The sequence below is a fragment of the Impatiens glandulifera genome, chromosome 8 (genome assembly GCF_907164915.1).
Source record: "Impatiens glandulifera chromosome 8, dImpGla2.1, whole genome shotgun sequence".
NCBI lineage: Eukaryota > Viridiplantae > Streptophyta > Magnoliopsida > Ericales > Balsaminaceae > Impatiens > Impatiens glandulifera.
This window is the reverse complement of record NC_061869.1, coordinates 15,570,692-15,591,543: the sequence shown is the minus strand read 5'-3', so window position 1 is coordinate 15,591,543 and position 20,852 is coordinate 15,570,692. Positions and strand designations below refer to the sequence as shown.

The 20,852-nt window shown below is 32.6% G+C and overlaps 1 protein-coding gene across 1 annotated transcript; it reads left to right on the top strand.

The window, feature by feature from the left end:
• The first annotated feature begins 965 nt into the window (after positions 1 to 965).
• LOC124912014 (uncharacterized protein At1g26090, chloroplastic-like) lies at positions 966 to 4,714 on the top strand. The gene is made up of 7 exons (XM_047452568.1): positions 966 to 1,252; positions 2,633 to 2,776; positions 2,862 to 2,936; positions 3,029 to 3,222; positions 3,302 to 3,473; positions 3,842 to 4,261; positions 4,577 to 4,714. Exons 1-7 carry the CDS (start codon positions 1,004 to 1,006, stop codon positions 4,709 to 4,711), a joined length of 1,389 nt encoding a protein of 462 aa, XP_047308524.1. The 5' UTR covers positions 966 to 1,003; the 3' UTR covers positions 4,712 to 4,714.
• Positions 4,715 to 20,852: the final 16,138 nt, after the last annotated feature.

The following is a 20,852-nucleotide window of genomic DNA, read 5'->3' as shown; positions in this document are numbered from 1 at the left end:
AATGAATTGCTTCCAAAAAGCACACAATTGAATTTATTGAATTTTACTAAACAAACAATTAAATTTACTTTTTTAACCAATTAAAATTCTATTTTCTTTTAGCCTCCAAAACATTTTTACATTATGAGAATTTTATATTATCTTTTCAGAACTTTTATTTATTTATTAAAAATTTATGTTTATTTTCAATAATTTAACAACCTCATTCATTAATTAAAATTTAAAAATATTTATTCAACTAATTAAAATTTTAAATAAAACTTTTACGACAGATTGATTTTTTTATAAGAAATTAATTTTTTTTAGGAGTTATATATAGAAATTTACTGAAGAAATAATAATTCAAAATAACATTTATAAAATCAAAATAAATAATTGATAATCTAGAATATAAGCAATTTATAAAAATAAAATTTACAATAAAAAATATCTAACGATAACGTAGTTTGTCAAACGTCACTCCAAAGAGAAATTAATTTGAGTGTCTGAACGATGAGTACTGAAGTAGAAGAAACCGAACAAACCAATGAAACAATGTCAAAAGAAACTCTACAAAATATTTTAAATGTAAATAAAATTAATTGGTAAACAACGCCGAAAAAGATCAGATCATATGCAAGATGATAATGAATTATCTATATATATTACCGGAATAATGAGAAATTCATAAATAATTGAGAAGATAATTATAAAAGGGTCTTTATACGAAAAACTAATTCTAATAACTTTTTATTGAATAAAAAAAAACTCAGATATTTAATTATGAACTCGAAAAGGAATTATCAACACCTTTTCATAATTACGAACATCAAGATATCGAACCGAACAAAATAGGACCAACACCCACTCCAATTTGAGTGATTAAAAGAAAATAACACTAAAATCATAAAAAAAAAAAAAAACAATTAATTTTGTGTCTCCTTTTATGCATATTATCATCAAAATCACTTTTTCTTGTTATTACAAGAGACAGAGAGAGTCGAAAGCTTGAATCCTAGTAAAAATGGCTTCGTCTCCAGCGTCTCTCCCCTTGTCATTATCTTCTCCCTACTCCTCTTCTTATTCTTTCTTATCAAGCACCAGATACAATCCGTTTCTTCTTATCCATCGCAAAAGGGTTCCAAAGGGAACTGTTCGACCTCTGATTATGGCGTCTGACTCCTCTAATGCTCGTCAGAAATCGACAAAATTGGTTACATTTTTGGGGAAAGGAGGCTCCGGCAAGACTACTTCGTCCATCTTCGCCGCTCAGGTCCCAATCATTTTGAAAGTCTGCTTATTCATGGCATTTGACAATCTGTTTACTCTTTAAAGTGGTTTTAGATTTTAGACAGAAACAATATAATTAGACTTATTTTTTCCTTGCAATTTGATGCCATTGGAAATTGGAATCGCCATTTTCATCAATTGTGAATTCTGTCAAGTCTTAATGTGCTTTTCTGGTTGTTTTTGTTAATCGATCTGTTATAAATTCATTATGATTATTCAATCTACATTCACAACAATGGGTCTTTACTTTTCAGTTCTTCACATTTTATAGAAAAAAGGTATTTCCTTGAAATTAAAAACACACCAGTTGTAGTTTTAGAAGAAGGTAATAGAGAGCAAAACCCTGTTCTAGGGTTTTCAATTTAGTGTATTGTAGTATTAGGTTGTGTATTTAGGTGTTACATTGTTTTGCTTTAATAACCCTTAAAAGAGATAAATTGCAGTGGATAGTCAGGGATCTCCTTCCTTATCTTCATTGCTTGGAATTTCCTTCCTTATCTTCAGGGATAAATCTTGGAGCTTAAGACTTGAAGTGGTTTTTTTTTTTTTTTTTTCTTTCTATCAAACTAATACTGTCAATGTGATCTTCTCACTATCTGACCCCAACTCCTTACAAAATAACCAATTGGGATAAGTTTACTGTTTCACTTGAAGTTTTCTCCAGATGTTGTACACTCAATCCAAGACTTGACATAATGATTATTTGATAAGATTGGTGTTGTAATCATGACTGAGTTTAGATAATGGCTAATGTGAGATTTTTTATTTTTTGAAATGAAGTTTGTATTGATGAAGTTGTCGCGAATTGCTTCATGTATTGCATGTGATGTTGAAAGAAAGGGAAAGATGTGAAGATAGGGGAAAGTTATGTTGAAATACCTATCAAATCCAAAGAACAACTAAAGCACTTCCAGACTCAAAACCAACTTAGCCATTAATCATCATATCTCAATATGATCTACAAAAACTAGGTCTTCTTTCATCACTTCCTATAAATCAACTTCAAAACTCTCGTCACAAAGTTGTTTCTCATTACTCTTCTTCTCCTCCCCGATTTGGACTTCATTTTCATATATCATTTGAATTTTGTACTTTTCACTTTCAATTTTTTATGTTGTCTTTCTTCTATCTTATTAAGGCTTTTTCTCCAATTTATCCAAAGATACACATGCTTCCTTTAAGCCAAGCGAGCTGCCTGTTTCCATTCAATGTGATACACGTTCTTAACCATTCAATCTTTCACATCTTTATACTTTTCTTGTTGATTCTCATTTGTCTTTCTTTTTTTCAGAAAACTTTTTCATGAATGCCTTTAGTATCTTGATGTTGTCAACTAATCTTCTCCAATCGTCAATATTAACAGCATTATGCCAAATGTGGTTACAAAACTTGCCTTGTGATAAATTCTCTAGACCCTACGGCTGAATTTCTCTTGGATCGCAAGATTGGAACTTCTCCAACGACATGTAACAACAATCTCTCAGCTATGAGGCTGGAAACTAGTAAAGTACACAACATTATATTCTTTTTCCCTTCCCATTAGATTTGAATCTTCTCCAGTTGCATAACATGAGAATCTTGAATAATTGCAGATGCTACTTGAACCTTTCAACTACCTCAAGAAAGCTGATGCTCAACTTAATATATTTCAAGGGGCTCTCGATGGGGTGGGTAAGTGATGGTCGGTTGTCTTAAAGATGGATTTATTTATTGTATTCGGAAAAGATTTTAACCTCGAAATTAGTCATACAATATGTAGGTTGTAGGAGAAGAACTTGGGGTGCTTCCGGGAATGGATTCCATTTTTGCAGCTTTAATGCTTGAAAAGCTTATAGGTTTTCTTGGAAATAATATTGGAAAAAAACGTCAACAAGAGAAATTTGATGTTGTTGTTTATGATGGTATAAGTACGGAAGAGACTTTGAGAATGATTGGGTCGGCTAGCAAAGCAAGGTTTACGAACTCTATCTTTGTCATTTGCAAGCATTTTACTATGCATTATCAGATTCTTACATTAAATTAATAATGGTAGGTTGTACTTGAAGCACATGAGGACTTTGGCTCAGAAGACTGAACTTGGGAGGGTGGCTAGTCCCTCTCTGTTAAGACTTGTAGATGAAGCTCTGAATTTGGAAGGAAATAATTCTGCTCTTAATGGAAGAACTAGTTCTGAGATATGGGACAATCTGGAAAAGATACTGGAGGTGGGTTTTTCTTACAAAAACAAGTAAAGGTATTTTAGTATGTTTGAATTATTTGAGTTAAGGTGATTGACGATGGACTTATAGTTATTTTGATTAAATCCAATTAAAACCAAGCCTTAATTAGAGAGACTTATTCAGAAATTTATTGACTGTCATCTCAATCCAAATTTGAAGACAAAAATTATATGTGTTTTCAAATGTGATCATTGCATACTTACCTAATATTAATTTAGTTTTTATGGAGGGGTAAAATGGGAAACAAATTAAATGTGATAGTTACTTCTGTAAAGGAAATTACAATTTACCCATTTCTAAACCATATCAATGCTTACCATATCGGTTTAAAGTGAGAAATATTTGAATTGCAGAAAGTATCTTCTGTCTTTGTTGAACCAAATAGATTTGGTTGCTATCTTGTGATGGACCCGAAAAATCCTATTTCCGTAACTTCCGCAATGCGATATTGGGGTTGTTCCATTCAAGCAGGTGCTCATGTTTCTGGTGCAATCGGTGTCTCATCTCCAAATTCTTCCATGGAATCAATGAAGATTATAATGGAAGACTTCTCACCTCTTCCTTATTCTTTCATTCAATATGTATCAATGAACTCTGCTCCTGATTGGGACAATGTTATATCTAATAAGGGAAGTATCGATACTAGAGAACTCCTTTCTTTCGATCAAAGCCATGAAGGCGTAATTACACCATCTGTTAAATTTGATTTCGCTATGAAATCTGTTACACTCTTTATGCCGGGCTTTGAGAAATCAGATATCAAGCTTTACCAAGTAAGTTTTAATTTTTTGCTGCACCTCGTTAATATCTTACAGAACACGCAAATTATGTTGACTGATCTAACTTGTAAATTCGTGAGAGCTCTAGGAGCTTGTTTGATGTAGGGCCTTCTCTTTTTTGAATAAATCGATTTTTTTGGATAAATGAATCTTCTTTGATGAAAAGTGTATTATTTATGATTAAACGACTAAAATATCCTTTGTGTTTTTTTAAAATGTTACAAAAGAGGTATTTTAGTTGATTTGAATTAAAAAGGATAAGGATCTTCGCAAATAAAGACTACTAAGAGCACATAATATTGATTACAGTATAGAGGAAGATCGGAGTTGCTTGTGGAGGCAGGGGATCAAAGACGCGTTATCTTTCTCCCACCACAGATTCAAGGGAAGGTCGCGGGTGCTAAGTTCTTAGGAAGAAGCCTTGTTATCACCCTAAAGCCTTGAGAGGTACTTATAATCTTAATACTCTTTATTTTTTTATTTAGTATAAAAATCTTTTTTCTATGGGGAGTATTAATTTTGTCTTTTTTTTATAGAGGTTTAAAGATGTACATTCTATAAATCTACTTATATAAAAAGTTGTTTCTAATACAATATCTTACTCCTTGGTTTAAATAAGATCTCTATTAATAATCCTTTGTAGCAAAGAAATTGTAGGAAAGATTAATTAAGCTTTTTTTTGGTGACTTATAACTAACACAAACATTTATGGGTGAAATAAAACTATGTTTAAGTGCATTTAAAAATATATATTGGATTTAAATTGAACTCAACTCATACTAATTATGGATTGAGTACAAATAATATGCATACTATAACAAATTGAGAGTTCATCAAGAGAAGACTTTTATCATATATGACACCCTCATTTCATGATCTTAATTCATTATCTTCGCTTTATCGGTTAAGGAGGCAGGCGTTACCATAAACGCTCATCACCCAATTGAGAAAATGATTTTCGCACATAAAGACAGCCATTTTATAGTGGTATAAATTATGAGTATTTTTGGTTGGCACATACTTGTGGAATTCTCACTAAGAGTGTTGCTTAATGGTTAGATTGTTTCTATTTTTGAACGCAGATTGAAGGTTCGTTCCCTACTTGTTTGCTCGTGTTTTTGTTTTCTTTTTGATTATTTATAACAAAACGAGTAAATAATATGTATTAAACTTCTTTAGATGATATATGTTTTTGAATGATCTAGGTCTAACAAGAAAGGTTATTTACCTTTCAAAAGGAAAGAAAAGACTAATGAACCCTTTTTGTTGTTGTGACTATTGCAGTATAAAGGAAGACCAGAGTTTCTTGTGGAGGCAAGGATCAAAGTTCTGGGGTTGGCCTTTTACCGACATAAATGATATGCTTTAGTGAAAGTAAATCCCATAGTTAAAAGTACAATTTTTTTACTAGTTATTTCTCCCCATGATTCAAGGGGAACTAGTGGATGCTAAGTTAAGTTACTTTGTATAAGAAACATGAATTGTAAATTACATTCTTCGAGGATGTCAATGGCTATCTATGAATTACTCATATTTGAACTTGTTTATTTTACTACTCGACCCGATGGGTATTTATATATTACTATCCCCGTTATCGATTCGTCGAGTACTCAATCTTCGATGGGTACTATTTTTCTCGTTTAAATACCTATAAAATTGTAGAGATTAAAAAAGGTTTAAAGAGAAGAAATATAATTTTGAAGATGATGAAGATAAAATAATATAACATATTTAAAAATAAATTTAGAAAAAATGAAAATTAAAGTGAAAATTTGATTAAATCGCCCTCATAATCATGGTTTTGAAACCGTTTCAGTTATTTTTTTGGCGTACTTTGGTCCAACCGGTTGAAGCGAATTTTATTTTAATTTTAATTTTAAATAAATTTAAATATATTAATACATAAATAGTATATAATAATTATTTAGGTATATGAAAATAATTAAATAAATATTAATTAAATCAATAATTTTTGTAATATATAATTATTAATATATAACAAATATTCATAATTTTCTTAAATCAAAATAACAAATATTTATTATAATTCCTTACCATCATAATAACAATCACACCAATTATTCAACAATTATCTATCACCTATTAACAATTAAACAAACAAATCAATAAATAATTAATAAATATTAAAGATTTAAAAAACAGCCAAATTTTTTTTACTGAATTAAACAAATATTTAATAACTCATATCATTCAATACAATTAGATAACATATATATCAGTTTGTAATTAATAACTCATCTCCTTCTTCATCCTCATTCAGTTATTACTTTCCAAATTTCATCATAACTCTCTCTCTATTTACAGTCAATACAATTTTTTTTTATTGTTTTTTCTTTAAATCATACCCACCAAAGTTCCAGACAACAAAGAAGAGTAGTAGATCTTGAAGAAGAGAACGCCCTTCACACAAAGAGAGAGAAGAGATCGTAGTAGATCTAAAGAGTTAAGAATGATAGACTATAGATATGAGGAAGCGTATATCTAAGTAGTTGCAAAAATGATTTATATCTCTTTATTCTTGCTGATAACTGAACTTGCGGTGTATTTGACATCTATGTTCATCTCTTACTTTCTTCCTTACACCACACAGATATTAGGTTCAAAAGGATATTGGTACAGAGATATTAGGTTCAAAAGGATATTGGTACAGAGGAGTACAAATATCCCACAAACACAGTGGAACCGTATGTCCAAATTTACCAAGATCTGATCAGTTGAGTAACCTTTCGAACCGGGAATATGCGGTTTGATTTTGCGGTTGAATCGCCCAGTTTGACAAGTAACCGTATTGAAGTCAAAATCCGAACCGCTCAATAACCGTTTTGCGGTCTGACCGGTTGGACCGCCGGTCGAACCGCGTATTTTAAAAACTTGCTCATAATAGGCCTAATTCCAAAAAAAATCCACGGTTGATAAACCTTGCAAAAAAGGCCTTTTCGCCCTATGAAATGTCGACCATGCCTCTGATAACACATTTACCGTTGATGTGCAAACATTACAGATGCAAGAATCGTGTAATGCTCGCACATCATCATGCGAACATTAAACGATTCTCGCATCTGTAATGTTCACACATCATCATGCGAGCATTTCACGATTCTCGCACTTCGTGTAATGCTCGCACATCAGAGTATATATATTTTAATTCTAATTTTTACCCTCATTTTAAAACGTTTCAAATTAGATTTCTCCACTCTCCAACGTATCAACCCGCACCACTTCAACTCGGAATCGTTGAACTGTTTATATTGCAGCTCAAGTACTTCTTTACCTTGATGGAGAGTGAAAAATTACGGATTGTAATACTCATTTTGTTCTAAAGTCAACTAGAGGTTTGAATGTTCCCCTAAATTCTACATATGCTGAATTAGTTGATATGATCTATTATGCTACTAATGTTGATAAATCTAGATATGATTTATTGCTTCAAACCAAGTATAATAATCCGAGTATGGATGACAAATTTTCCTACATAACAGATATCAAACAAGATATGGATGTGAAGTTTTTTTACTTGAAACCTCGATATCACTCCACCATCGCACTACACTGTGTGTATCTTTAGTAGAGAATTCACTATATAGAAACCCTACAAACCCAACTCAAGAAAGTGTAGTGGTTCCAGTAATTGATGATCCTGACATATTCTCGAAGTTTCAGCAGGAGAAGGTTGTTTTTGAAATTCAAACTGACATAGAAGAAGACCCATGTTTGCGTCTGAATGAGGGGGTGGGGTGGGGTTGATGATTGGGTTTAGGGTTTAGGGATTGGGTTGCTCGTACCCAACCAAGTTGCAATGATTGGGTTGCTAGTAACATACCAAGTAGTGAAAATTCGATACTTGAGGCATTAACTTGCGAAATCAGATTGAAATTCAGTACATTGTTTGAGAATAAAAAAGAACTTCAACTGAGGTTACATAAATATACGATGACTAATCATTATGAATTCAAAGTTGAGAAGTAAAAAAAAATATTTGGGCGGTTAAATGTTTGGATCAGAACTGCCAATGGAGATTACGTGCTGTGAAGGAAAATCCTTGGAAATATTTGAGATTTGGAAATTTGTAAAAGATCATACATGTTCAATTGTAACGAGGCTAGAGAATAAAAGGTAAGAACCATCATGGGTTTTTAGGGAATGCATGAAGATCAAGTAAATGGACCATCACCATGACCACATGCCCAAGAAAATAATGGAAGACATACATAAAACTTATGGAATAAATATGACTTATAATAAGGCTTGGAGGTCCAAAGAAAAGACCCTAATGGCGGTGCGAGGAACTATAGAGGAATCATATGGTAAATTGCCATCATACCTGTACATGTTGGAGAAGAATAATCCGGGTACCATAACAAACATCCAGATGGATGAGCTTGGCCATTTTAGGTATATGTTCATGTCCCTAGGCCTATCAATTAGGGGTTTCAAATCCTTTTGCCGTCCGGTATTGTGCGTCGATGCCAGTTTTCTTAAGAACAAGGTTGCAGGTCAGCTATTGGTGACGATAGTACGAATGAACAACTATATCCTATTGCATTCGGCATTGTTGATTCAGATAATAACAACTCCTGGACTTATTTCATGCAAAAACTTAGAGATGCAATTGGATTAGTTGATGATCTCATCTTCGTATCCGATAGACACCCAAGCATCGCCAATGCATTGTGCTCAGTTTTTCTAGAAGCATATCACGGTGCATGTACATACCACATCAAGATGAATATTATGGCCAAATTTAAAACTGATCACTGCCACTTAGAGTTTGATTTGGCTTCTCGTGCGCACAATCTTGTAGTTTAATCGGCATTTTGACAAGATCAATGCTAAGGACCCTCGTATTGCCATATATTTGGAAGATATTGAGTTAGAGAGATGGAGTCGTGCTTTTTTCACCAGTAAATGATACAATCAAATGACAAACAATTACACCGAGAGCTTTAATAGTCAAAGCAGAGAGGCTAAAAAGTATCCCATAACAACCTTAGCTGATTATTTAAGATTCACAATACAAGAATTGTTTAATGATAGAAAACATCTAATCACACAGAACGTTTGTCTCATTATTATGAAAAGTTCTTACATTATCAAGATGTGAAGGCCAGATTATATAACGTCAATTCACTTAAACGATTCGAGTTTTATGTGCATGACGGTGAATATGATTTTAAAGTTGACTTCAAAGGATTGACTTGTAGTTGTAGGGTATTTGATGTATCTAATCTTCCTTGCACTCATGCCCTGACTACTGCACGTACTTGTAAATTAGATGCCTATGAATTATGCTCAAGGTAACGATTTGTTGTTGAATCTATCTAATTAACTAACCAATTGCTCAATTGTTCAATTGTTATCTTTTTCAGGTATTATTACTCAACTAAATCGTGGATCAGTGCATATGCAGAGACATGCTATCCAGTTTGTCATCAAGAATCTTGGGATATTCCAAAAAATATCAAGCAACGAGTGTGCCTTAAACCACCTGTTAAAGTTAAGAAAGGACGGCCACAAACAAAGCGTAGGTCATCCAAATGTGAGACTCGTAAGGTACCGAGACGATGTAGCTCATGTGCTGGTCAAGGTCATAACAGGGCAACATGCAAATTAGTGATGCTTGCACCATCTACTGCAAGAGCTGCAAGACCATCATCTCAACAACCATCTTCTAAGAAACCATTATCTCTGGATTGAACAAATGTTGGTTTTATCTTATGAATGTTGTATCAATTATTGTTGGTTTTATCTTATGAATGTTGTACCAAATATTTTTGGTTTTGATTACAAATTGTTGGTTTTGATTACAAATTGTTGGTTTTGATTACATATTTTTGATTTAGAATATCTCAGGCATTATAGATGTGCAAGCATTATAGACGTGCGAGAATCGTGTAATGCTCGTATAATGATGTGCAAGCATTACAGATGCGAGAATCATGTAATGTTCGTACATCATCATGCGAGAATTACACGATTCTCGCACATTTGTAATGCTCGCACATCCTTATAGAGGTTTAAAGATGTACATTCTCTAAATCTACTTATATAAAAAGTTGTTTTTAATACAATATCTTACTCCTTAGACTTAAATAAAAACTTCTCTATTAAATAATCCTCTATAGCAAATAAATTGTAGGATAAAATTAAGCTTTTTTTGGTGACTTATAATTAACACAAAGATGGGTGAAATAAAACTATAGATTCATTCAAAAATATATATTGGATTTAAATTGAACTCAACTCATACTAATTATGGATTGGATTGAGTACAAATAAAAAGTATACTATATATAACAAATTGAGAGTTCATCAAGAGAATCCTTTTATCACATATGACACCCTCATTTCATGATCTTAATTCTTATCTTCGCTTTATCGGTTAAGAATGCAAGGATTACCATAACGCGTCATCACTCAATTGAGAAAATGATTTTCGCACATAAACACCCCTTTTATAGTCGTATAAAATATGAGGATTTTAGATCGGTACATACTCGTGGAATTCTCACTAAGAGTGTTGCTATAGGCTAGATTGTTTTTATTTTTGAGCGCAGGTTGAAGGTTCGTACCTTACTTGTTTGCTCGTGTTTTTCTATTCTTTTTTTATTATTTATAACAATTCGAGTAAATAATATGCATTAAACTTCTTCAGATGATATATGTTTGGAAAGGTCTAGTCTAACAAGAAAGGTTATAAAAAAACTAATGAGCCCTTTTTGTTGTTGTGACTATTGCAGTTTCTTGTGGAAGCAAGGGATCAAGGAGGCCTCATCCTTTAACCACCGATGATAAATTATATGCTTTAGTGACACTAAATCCCATAGTTAAAAGTGACATTTTTTACTAATTATTTCTCCCCATATTTCAAGGAAAGCTCGTGGATGCTAAGTTAAGTTACTTTGCAAAAGAAACATGAATTGGAAATTACATTCTTATTTAAGTATCATATCCTTCAGGCAGTGAAGAATTCATTCTTGAATTTGATTTCCATTTTATAACTAATATATTATATAATTTTTCCCCATAATATATTCTATAATATTCTATCTAAACAATATAAATTTAATTTATTAATTCTTTAATAAATAAAAATAAAATTCAACTAGTCAATACTAATATATTATATATAATAATATATTTATTCATAATTAAAAAAAATATAATTTATTAATTTTTAAATAAACAACTCACTGAATAATATATAATTTATCAAATCAATCCTAATTAAAAAGCATCTAACTTATTCATTCCTAATTAAATATAGTTACATATCACTAAATTAAAAAAATTCTAACATTGACAAAAATTCAACTATCGCCGATAAGTATTATCCTAAGGATTTCACCGAACAAAAATGCATCATTTGAGGAATTAACTACAACATTTTGAGATTATATAATTTATTCGCAAAATTTCCAAAATATGTCCACTATCTCATAATTGTGCCGATATTTATTTGAAACAAAAAAGTTGGAACAATATCATTTGATTGATAGGTTGATCTGTTTAGTTTTAACTCTACTTATTTCAATGACGACTACTAAACGAACATTTTATGCTATGAAACATATTGAATTTTTTTTCGTGATCATCTATATTGAGAGTGAATTTGTTTCATTTATAGACACATTCAATTATCGATGAATATTATATTTTAAAAAATCGTAATCCCAACTTCAATAATAAATGACATTCTTTTTTTTTATCTTTGGGTCTAAGATATTTATCTTTCTAATCTCAATACCCAAGAAGTAATGTAACAAACTCAAATCATTCATCTCATATTTCTTCATCATATCAGTTTTGAACTCATTGATCACGTTTTCATAATTTTCAGTAAAAATCAAGTCATCAACATAAAGAGAGACTATGAGCATATCGGATTCACTGTGCTTGATGTAGAGTGTCAACTCGTTAGGACTCCTGAAAAATCCTCTCTCGGAGAAATACTTATCGATATTTCCATACCTTGCACGAGGTGCTTGCTTCAATCCATACAACACTTTCTTCAACTTGTATAATTTTTTTTTTCCTTAAACATTGAAGCCTTGAGGTTGTACCACATACACCTCTTCTTTCAATACTCCATTCAAGAATGCATATTGCACATCAAGTTGGTAAGACTTCCAAACTTTGTGATTGGCTAATGCAATTAACATCCTTATCGTTTTGTGTCTCGCAACCGGTGCAAATGTCTCATGATAGTTGACTTCGGGTTGTTGAGAATACCCTTTTGCAACCAATCTTGCTTTGCATTTTTTAACCGAACCATCATGACTCATTTTTTTCTTGTAAATCCACTTCAACCCAATCACATATTTTACTTTCGGCTTCTCTACTAACTCCTAAGTTTCAGTTTTTCGATCATGTTGATTTCTTTTTCCATTGCTTTCACCCAAACCTCCTCTTGAATTTCTTTTTCAAAGATTTTGGGTTCTACAACATAGAAATTACATCGAGCATACATGTAGTTTAAATTTCTCATTTTTACTGGAGTAGGGCTCTAAATGGATGAACTTGTTTTGGGTTGTGTTGTTGGAAATTTTTTATGCTCACTTTCTTCATATCTACTTTCATTGACTCGTCTCGATTTCTCCCTCTAATCTTCTTCTAAAACCGACATCTATACATCCTCAACACATTTCTCTTTCCAATCCCATTTTTCTTTTTCATTGAAAATCTCATCCCGACTTTCAATCACCTTGTTTTTCTTCAAGCTAAAAAGCTGATATCCCTTTGACTTGTTACTATATCCAATGAATATACATTTTCAACTTTATCTTCAAGTTTTTTTCTCATTTCTTTCGTGACATGAGCATAGAAAATGAATCCGAAAACTTTCAAGTGATTGACTGACGGGTTTCTACCCCCGGACCATGCCTCGAATGACGTCTTGTTTTCAACCGCTTTTGTCGGACATCGATTCAACAAATAAACTACTGTATAAGTTGCTTCAACCCAAAAAGTCAGTGGTAACCCCTTTGCATTCATCATGGTTCTCGCCATCTCGACAATTGTTCGATTCTTCCTCTCAGCAATGTCATTTTGTTTTGACGTAAAACTATTCGTCAATTGTCTTTGAAGATCAATGTCTTCACAATATTTCTCAAACTCCTACGAATTGAATTGTATTCTCCTCTTCTATCACTTCTTAACCTTTTAATCACCTTACCATTCTGTCTCTCGACAATTCTTTGAGACTTCTTGAAAATGGAAAGTTCTTCCGATTTTTGCCTAACAAAAAGATCCAACACATTTTTGAAAAATTATCGATAAAAGTGATAAAGTATATGTTATCTGCTTGAGAATTTTTGGACATCAGACCACAAATATCGGTTTGAACGAGCTCCAACAATAATTTTGCTCTCCAAGATTTCTCTTTTGGAAACATCTCTCGATGGATTTTACTAAGAGCACATACCTCGCAAACATCATACTTGTCATCAATATTTGGCAACTCATACACCATATTTTTTATGCTTAACAATTTCAAGTTCTCATTCTCAAGCCGTTTATGCCACAACCATGACATATCTTCAACATTGACCTTCATCGATGCACAACTTGTAGGTTTAAGATTATGAGGAAAATTTTGATACCTCTCCATCTTGACAACCGCAATCAACTCTCTATTATTTTTTCTTGTCAAAAATTTTACAATAATCATCATCGAAGTACAATGCATGATTATTTAACATAAGTTTCCCAACACTCAGCAAATTTTAAGCTAAATTCGGAACAAACAACACACCATGGATTAGCAATTTACCTTTATTTGAATCTACGACAATCGTACCTCTTCCATTTTATTTCACCACAACACCATTACCCATTGTGATCCGAGTTGTGTCGCTCTTATCAAGTTTGCAAAATATTGACTATCTCCGGTCATGCGATTGATTCACCCACTATCAAAATACCTCATTATCATTTTTTACAATAGTCACTTGACATGCAAAAAATGTGCTTCCATCACTTTCACAATTCCTTTTCTCCTCGATATAATTGGCCTTCTCTCTATTTTGATCTCAACAATGTTTTTGTATATGACCAAACCTCTTGCAATTAAAACATTATAGTTTATCTTTGTGATAACAATTTTCTTTAACGTGACCCGATCTTTTACAATGATGGCAAAATTTGTTATCATGGAAGTTTCTACCTCCCCCTTGGCCACGCCCTATTCTATAACTTCCACCGCCACGAGAATATTGATGTTTACTCGAGATTTCAATAGAATCTTCTTTTACACTCACTTTCGATTGAAAAACACTTTTGAGGGAAACTTTGTTATGTCGCTTTATCAGTTGTTCATACATCTTCAGATAACCCATCAAATCGTGATTACTAAGTGACGATAGGTTTTTCATTTCTTCAATAATGGCCATCATATTGTCATACTTCGGAAAAAAGACTTATCAAAATCTTTTTGCAAACCGTTATGTCGGTCAAGTCGTCGCCAAGACACTTGATTTGGTTTACAACTTCGATCACCCTTGAGAAATACTCTTATAGAGTTTTGTTCTCCTTCATCCTCAAATTTTGAAACTCACGTTTGAGGGTCAAGAGCTTCACTATCTTCATTTTTTCGCTTCCTTCAAATTTCTTTTGCAATATATCCCACGCTTCCTTCGATGTATTAACCCTTATTATTCTAGGAAACAACTTATGAGATATACTATGTTGAATAATACACAAGGCCTTCACATCTTGATTTTTGTTCTTCATTAACTTTTTATCGGATGACCGATCTGATGATCCTGCGACATCATGATCTTTAGTGTGTCTGTTCTCCACCAAATCCTATAAATCTTGTGAGAGTAGGTGTGTCTTCATCATAACACTCCAATAATCATAATCTTCTCCATCGAAAACAAATTGGGCTCCTCATATTGGCCAAGAATCTCCTAGCATCGCCATGAATTGATCTCGAAGCTATGATACCAGTATGTCGATTTGAAGAGAAAAATAAGGAAGGGAGGTTACAAAAAGAAATGAAATATTATTATTTTCTGTTATTCAATCATACCATTACTATGTAAATATATAATCAAGATAAATTTTTTATACCTTTACTATGTGAATATATAATCAAGATAATTTTTTTTCCCTATTTTAGAATTAAATAACTTAACTTATAACCTTCCATATTATCCAAATAAATATCATAATTAGTTATAAACATTAATTTCAACCATTCAACTTAATATATTTCAAGGGGCTCTTGATGGGTGGGTAAGTGATGGTCGGTTGTCTTAAAGATAGATTTATTTTATTGTATTCGGAAAAGTTTTTAACCTCGAAACTAGTCATACAATATATAGGTTGTATGAGAAGAACTTGGGGTGCTTCCGGGAATGGGGAATGGATTCCATTTTCGCAGCTTTAATGCTTGAAAGCTTATAGGTTTTATTGGTAATAATATTGGAAAAAACCTTCAACAAGAGAAATTTAATTTTGTTGTTTATGATGGTATAAGTACAGAAGAGACTTTGAGAATGATTGGGTCGGCTAGCAAAGTAAGGTTTATAAACTCTATCTTTGTCATTTGCGAGTATTTTGCTATGCATTATCAGATTCTTACAATAAATTAATAATGGTCAGGTTGTACTTGAAGAAAATGAAGACTTTGGCTTAGAAGACTGAACTTGTTAGGCTGGCTAGTCCTTTTCTATTAAGACTTGTAGACGAAGTTCTGAATTTGAAAGGAAATAATTCTGTTCTTAATGGAATAACTAGTTCTAAGATATGGGACAATCTGGAAAAGATACTGGAGGTCAGTTTTTCTTACAAAAATAAGTAAGGGTATTTTAGTATGTTTGAATTATTTGAGTTAAGGTGATCGACGTTGGACTAATGGTTATTTTGATTAAATTCAAATAAAACCTGGCCTTAGTTAGAGAGACTGATTCAGAAATTTAACGACAGTTTCTCATCGCAATTCGAATTTGAAGACAAAAATTATAAGTGTTTTCAAATGTGATCTATACATACTTACCTAATATTAATTTAGTTTTTATGGATGGGTAAAACTGGAACAAATTAAAAGTGATAGTTTCTTCAATAAGGAAGTTACAATTTACCCATTTCTCAACAATCATATCAATGCTTATAATATAAGTTTAAAGTGAATATTGTTTAAATTGCAGAAAGTATCTATGGAAATATTCAAACTATGAGTTATAAATTATATCATGGGGGTTGTGTTTTAGTTAGTGGTACTTAATGGGATCAACTAAAGTAGTGGTTGATTACCTATCTTTATTTATTTTCTATATATTCATGTATTTCATTAATTATGAATAACAATAAAATTAGGTCTTTAATCCCTCACTAAATTCTCTCTCTAAAAACTCACATGGTATTCGATTCAAAATCTTTTGTTGTCTCCTCCAATGGTGGAAACAGCCATTGGAGGAGAACTCAAATGATTATATCATCTCATATTTTTTTAAGTACCCTTTTATCTCTATTTAATCCATCATACATCCAAAATTTAAATATATTTAACAAATTCTCTCAATTCTTCACTTGTCCCTCTTTCACTTTTCTTAGTCATTCAAAAGGTTAATATCATCAATCTAGATTTATCAAACAACAACAAAAAATAATTATTTTGACATAACAATCGCAAAAAATAAGCGTCGTCCATCTGCAATATTTCACCCACTATGTTAAACAAGTAGGATGTCACTCAATAAATTTTTCACGATGCCACTTTATGAGAATATCGACATCTACCTCTTTTACGGCGATGATAAAAACCATTTTCGCATTACAACCGCAAAACTCAAGCGTCGTCCATCTATAATATTTCACGCACTATGTTAAACAAGTGGGTCACTCAACATATTTTTCACGACGCCTCTTTGTGAGAGTCTTTACATCGACCTCTTGATCGGGGATGATCCTCAAAGCAATTGTTTTTTGGTTGTATAGAGAACTTATATGTCTTCTAATTTAATCTAGAATTACTAGTTTGAGGGGGAGTGTGTAAATATTCAAACTAGGAGTTATAAGTTATATCATGGGTGTTGTGTTTTAGTCAGTGGTACTTAATGGGATCAACTAAATTAGTGGTTGGTTACCTAACTTTATTTATTTTCTATAAATATTAATGTATTTCATTAATTATGAATAACAACAAAATTGAGGTCTTTAATCCATCGCCAAATTCTCTCTCTAAAAACTCACAATATCATCTGTCTTTGTTGAACCAAATATATTTGGTTGCTAACTTGTGATGGACCCAAAAAAATCATATTTCCGTAACTTCTGCAATGCGATATTGGGATTGTTCCATTCAAGCAGATGCTCATGTTTCTGGTGCAATCGATGTCTCATCTCCAAATTCTTCCATGGAATCAATGAAGATGGTAATGAATGACTTCTCACATCTTTCTTATTCTTTCATTCAACATGTATCAATGAACTCTGCTCCAAATTGGGAAAATGTAATAGCCAATAAGGGAAGTATCGATACTAGAGAACTCATTTCTTTCGATCAAAGCCATGAAAGTGTAATTACACCATCTGTCAAATTTGATTTCGTTATGAAATCTGTTATACTCTTTATTCTGGGCTTTGAGAAATCAGATATCATGATTTTGTTGGGCCTTTGGGTCCAGCCCAATTAGGAATTTAATTAAACAAGCAAACCCTAAGAATGTTGGTAATTCTATCACAGCTAGAGATAGATAACATTCTGCTAAGAAGATAAGAAACAAAGAAGAAGAAATAGAGGAAGAAGAAGAGAAGGAGGCAGTAGCGATCTCCTTACATTTATTACCTTTAGGTTCCAATTTCTTGTTATCTTATATCTAGACTAGCTTGGATCTGAATGAAATTGGTTTTAATCTGTTTGTATAACTCAACTTTGGGTTAAAGTTAAGAAGAACAATTGTATTCGTTTCAATTTTATAGTGAAATTTGTCAGTTGACCCCATGGTTTTTACCCTCCAAGTTGAACGGATTTTCCACGTAAATCTGGCGTTGTTTAATTGTGTGATTGATCTCCTATTTTAGAGTTGGATAACATGTGCATTACCCATCTCTCATTGATTGATTACAGTATAAAAATATTATTTCAAAATTCTCAACAAGTGATATCAGAGCTGTTAGGTTTATTTTGTGATTAGTGCTTTTGTAGGTTGAGATGGAAGACAATAACACAATCATCAGGTTGACAAATAATAACTAGTAGATTTGGAAATCCAAAATGGAGGATGTCCTTTACTATAAAGACTTGTATGAGTCAGTTGAAGGAGATAGTGCTAAGACAAAAGATATGTCTGATGGTGGACAAAATTGAACCGAAAAGTAGTCGGCACAATCAGATAGTGGCTTGATGATAGCGTGTACCGCCATGTAGCAAGTGAGAATAGTACACACATGAGTTGTTGAAGAATCTAGAGTCATTGTATGAATAGAAAACAACAGTTAACAAAGCGTTTCTAATTCAAAAGTTAGTAAATCTGAAATTCAGAGAAGGTACAGGTGTTGCTGAGCATTTTAATGAGTTCCAAAGCTTGATTAATCAATTTTTAGTGATGGAAATAACCTTAGAAGATGAGATACAAGCCTTATTGCTCTTGGGGATCATTGCCCGACAGTTGGGAGACTTTGGTCGTGACAGTCAGTAATGCAGCTCCGAATGACATTCTTACTATGAGTATAGTTACTAGTAGCTTGTTCAATTAGGAGACAAGACGGAAGTCAATTAATACAAATAGTGCACATGCCCTAGTCACAGAGAATAGGGGAATAACTGAATACCAACAACAATCAAGAGGCCATAGCAAGTCTAGAGGCAGATTAAAATCTAAGGGAAGACAATGTTATCACTATGGTAAAGAAGGTCACATGAAGAAAATTTGTAAAGCCTAGAAAAGACTACAGAATGAAGACAAAAATCAAAAGAAAGATGATGAGAACAGAAATACCACAGCCACAGTAATTGCAGATAATGTAATGATTTTTTTCTTGTGAAAAAGAACAATATCTACATGTAGGAGGTCACCAAAAAGTTGAGTGGATAGTTGATACATGTGCTTGCTATCATGCTATACCGAATAGAGAGTTCTTCATGACTTACAAGGTTGGAGATCTTGGTATAGTGAAGATGGATAGTACTAGTCACTAGAGCATTGTGGGTATTGGTGATATTTGTTTGTAGACAGAGTTGAGACATTAGTTAACACTCAAAGATGTGCGAAATATTCCTAGTTTGTGTATAAACTTGATATCATGTGATACATTGGACAAAGATAGATTCAAGCATTACTTTGGTAGTGGAGAATGGAAGCTCAATAAGGGATCAATGATTGTAGCAAAAGGGAAGTCATGGCACTCCTTATACCAAGCCCATGTGAAGATACTCAAGAATGTGTTGATGCAGTACAAGCTGAAAACTCTCAAAATATGAGGCATCAACGTCTCGGCCACATGAGTGAGAAATGGCTGCGAATTCTAGTGAGGAAACTTCACATCCCTCAACCAAAAACGAGGTTTTGGATTTATGTGACTACTACCCATTTGGTAAGTAACACAGAGTCTCTTTTAGTCAAACATCAGAAAGGAAACATAATGTGTTGGACTTGGTTTATTCTGATGTGTGTGGTCCTTTTGAGGAGGAGTCATTGGGGGTGACAATCGATACTTTCTAACATTTATTGATGATGCATCTAGAAAGGTGTGGGTTTATTTTATGAAAACGAAAGACTAGATATTTAATTACTTTTAAGAGTTCCATGTCATGGTAGAAAGAGAGACAAACAATAAGCTAAAATGTCTTCGCTTTGATAATGAGAGAGAGTATACCTCCAAAGAGTTTAAGCATATTGTGTAAAATATCGAATTCGACATGAGAAAATAATGTCCGGAACTCCATAATACAATGGTGTGTCTGAGAGAATGAATCGCACCATTGTAGAAAAGGTGAGATGCATGCTGAAGATGACAAAGTTGCCAAAATAGTTTTGGGCAGAAGCAGTTTGCACAACTTTCTATCTCATAAATAGGTCACCCTCTATTCCTTTGAAGTTTGAAATACCAGAAAGAATATGGTCTAAGAAGAATATTTCATACTCGCATCTAAGGGTGTTTAGATGCAGCATATGTGCATATTTCAAAGGAACAAAGATCTAAGTTGGATGATAAAGCAATTCCATGTATTTTTCTTGGATATGGAAATAAGGAATTTGGGTACAGATTATGGGACCCAAAAAAGAAGAGAATTGTCAGATGCAGAGATGTTGTGTTCTTTGAGGGTCAGAATGGGATAAATCTGGAAACGAGAAGTCAAAGAGAGTATATGAGTCCATAAAACTCATATCAATTCTTTCACATGTACAGTGAACAATAAAAAATGAAGATGAACATAATGAAGAAGGAACTGAGAAAACCTCTAACATGAATGCTAATAATGATGATGAGATTGTTTATTATGTTTCTGAGAAGGGGGAGCAACATCATCAAAAGGAGCTAAAAGAGCTCCCAGTAAGAATGTCGGAAAGAGAGCACAGACCTTCTAAAAGATACACTTCTTTAGAGTATATTCTATTGA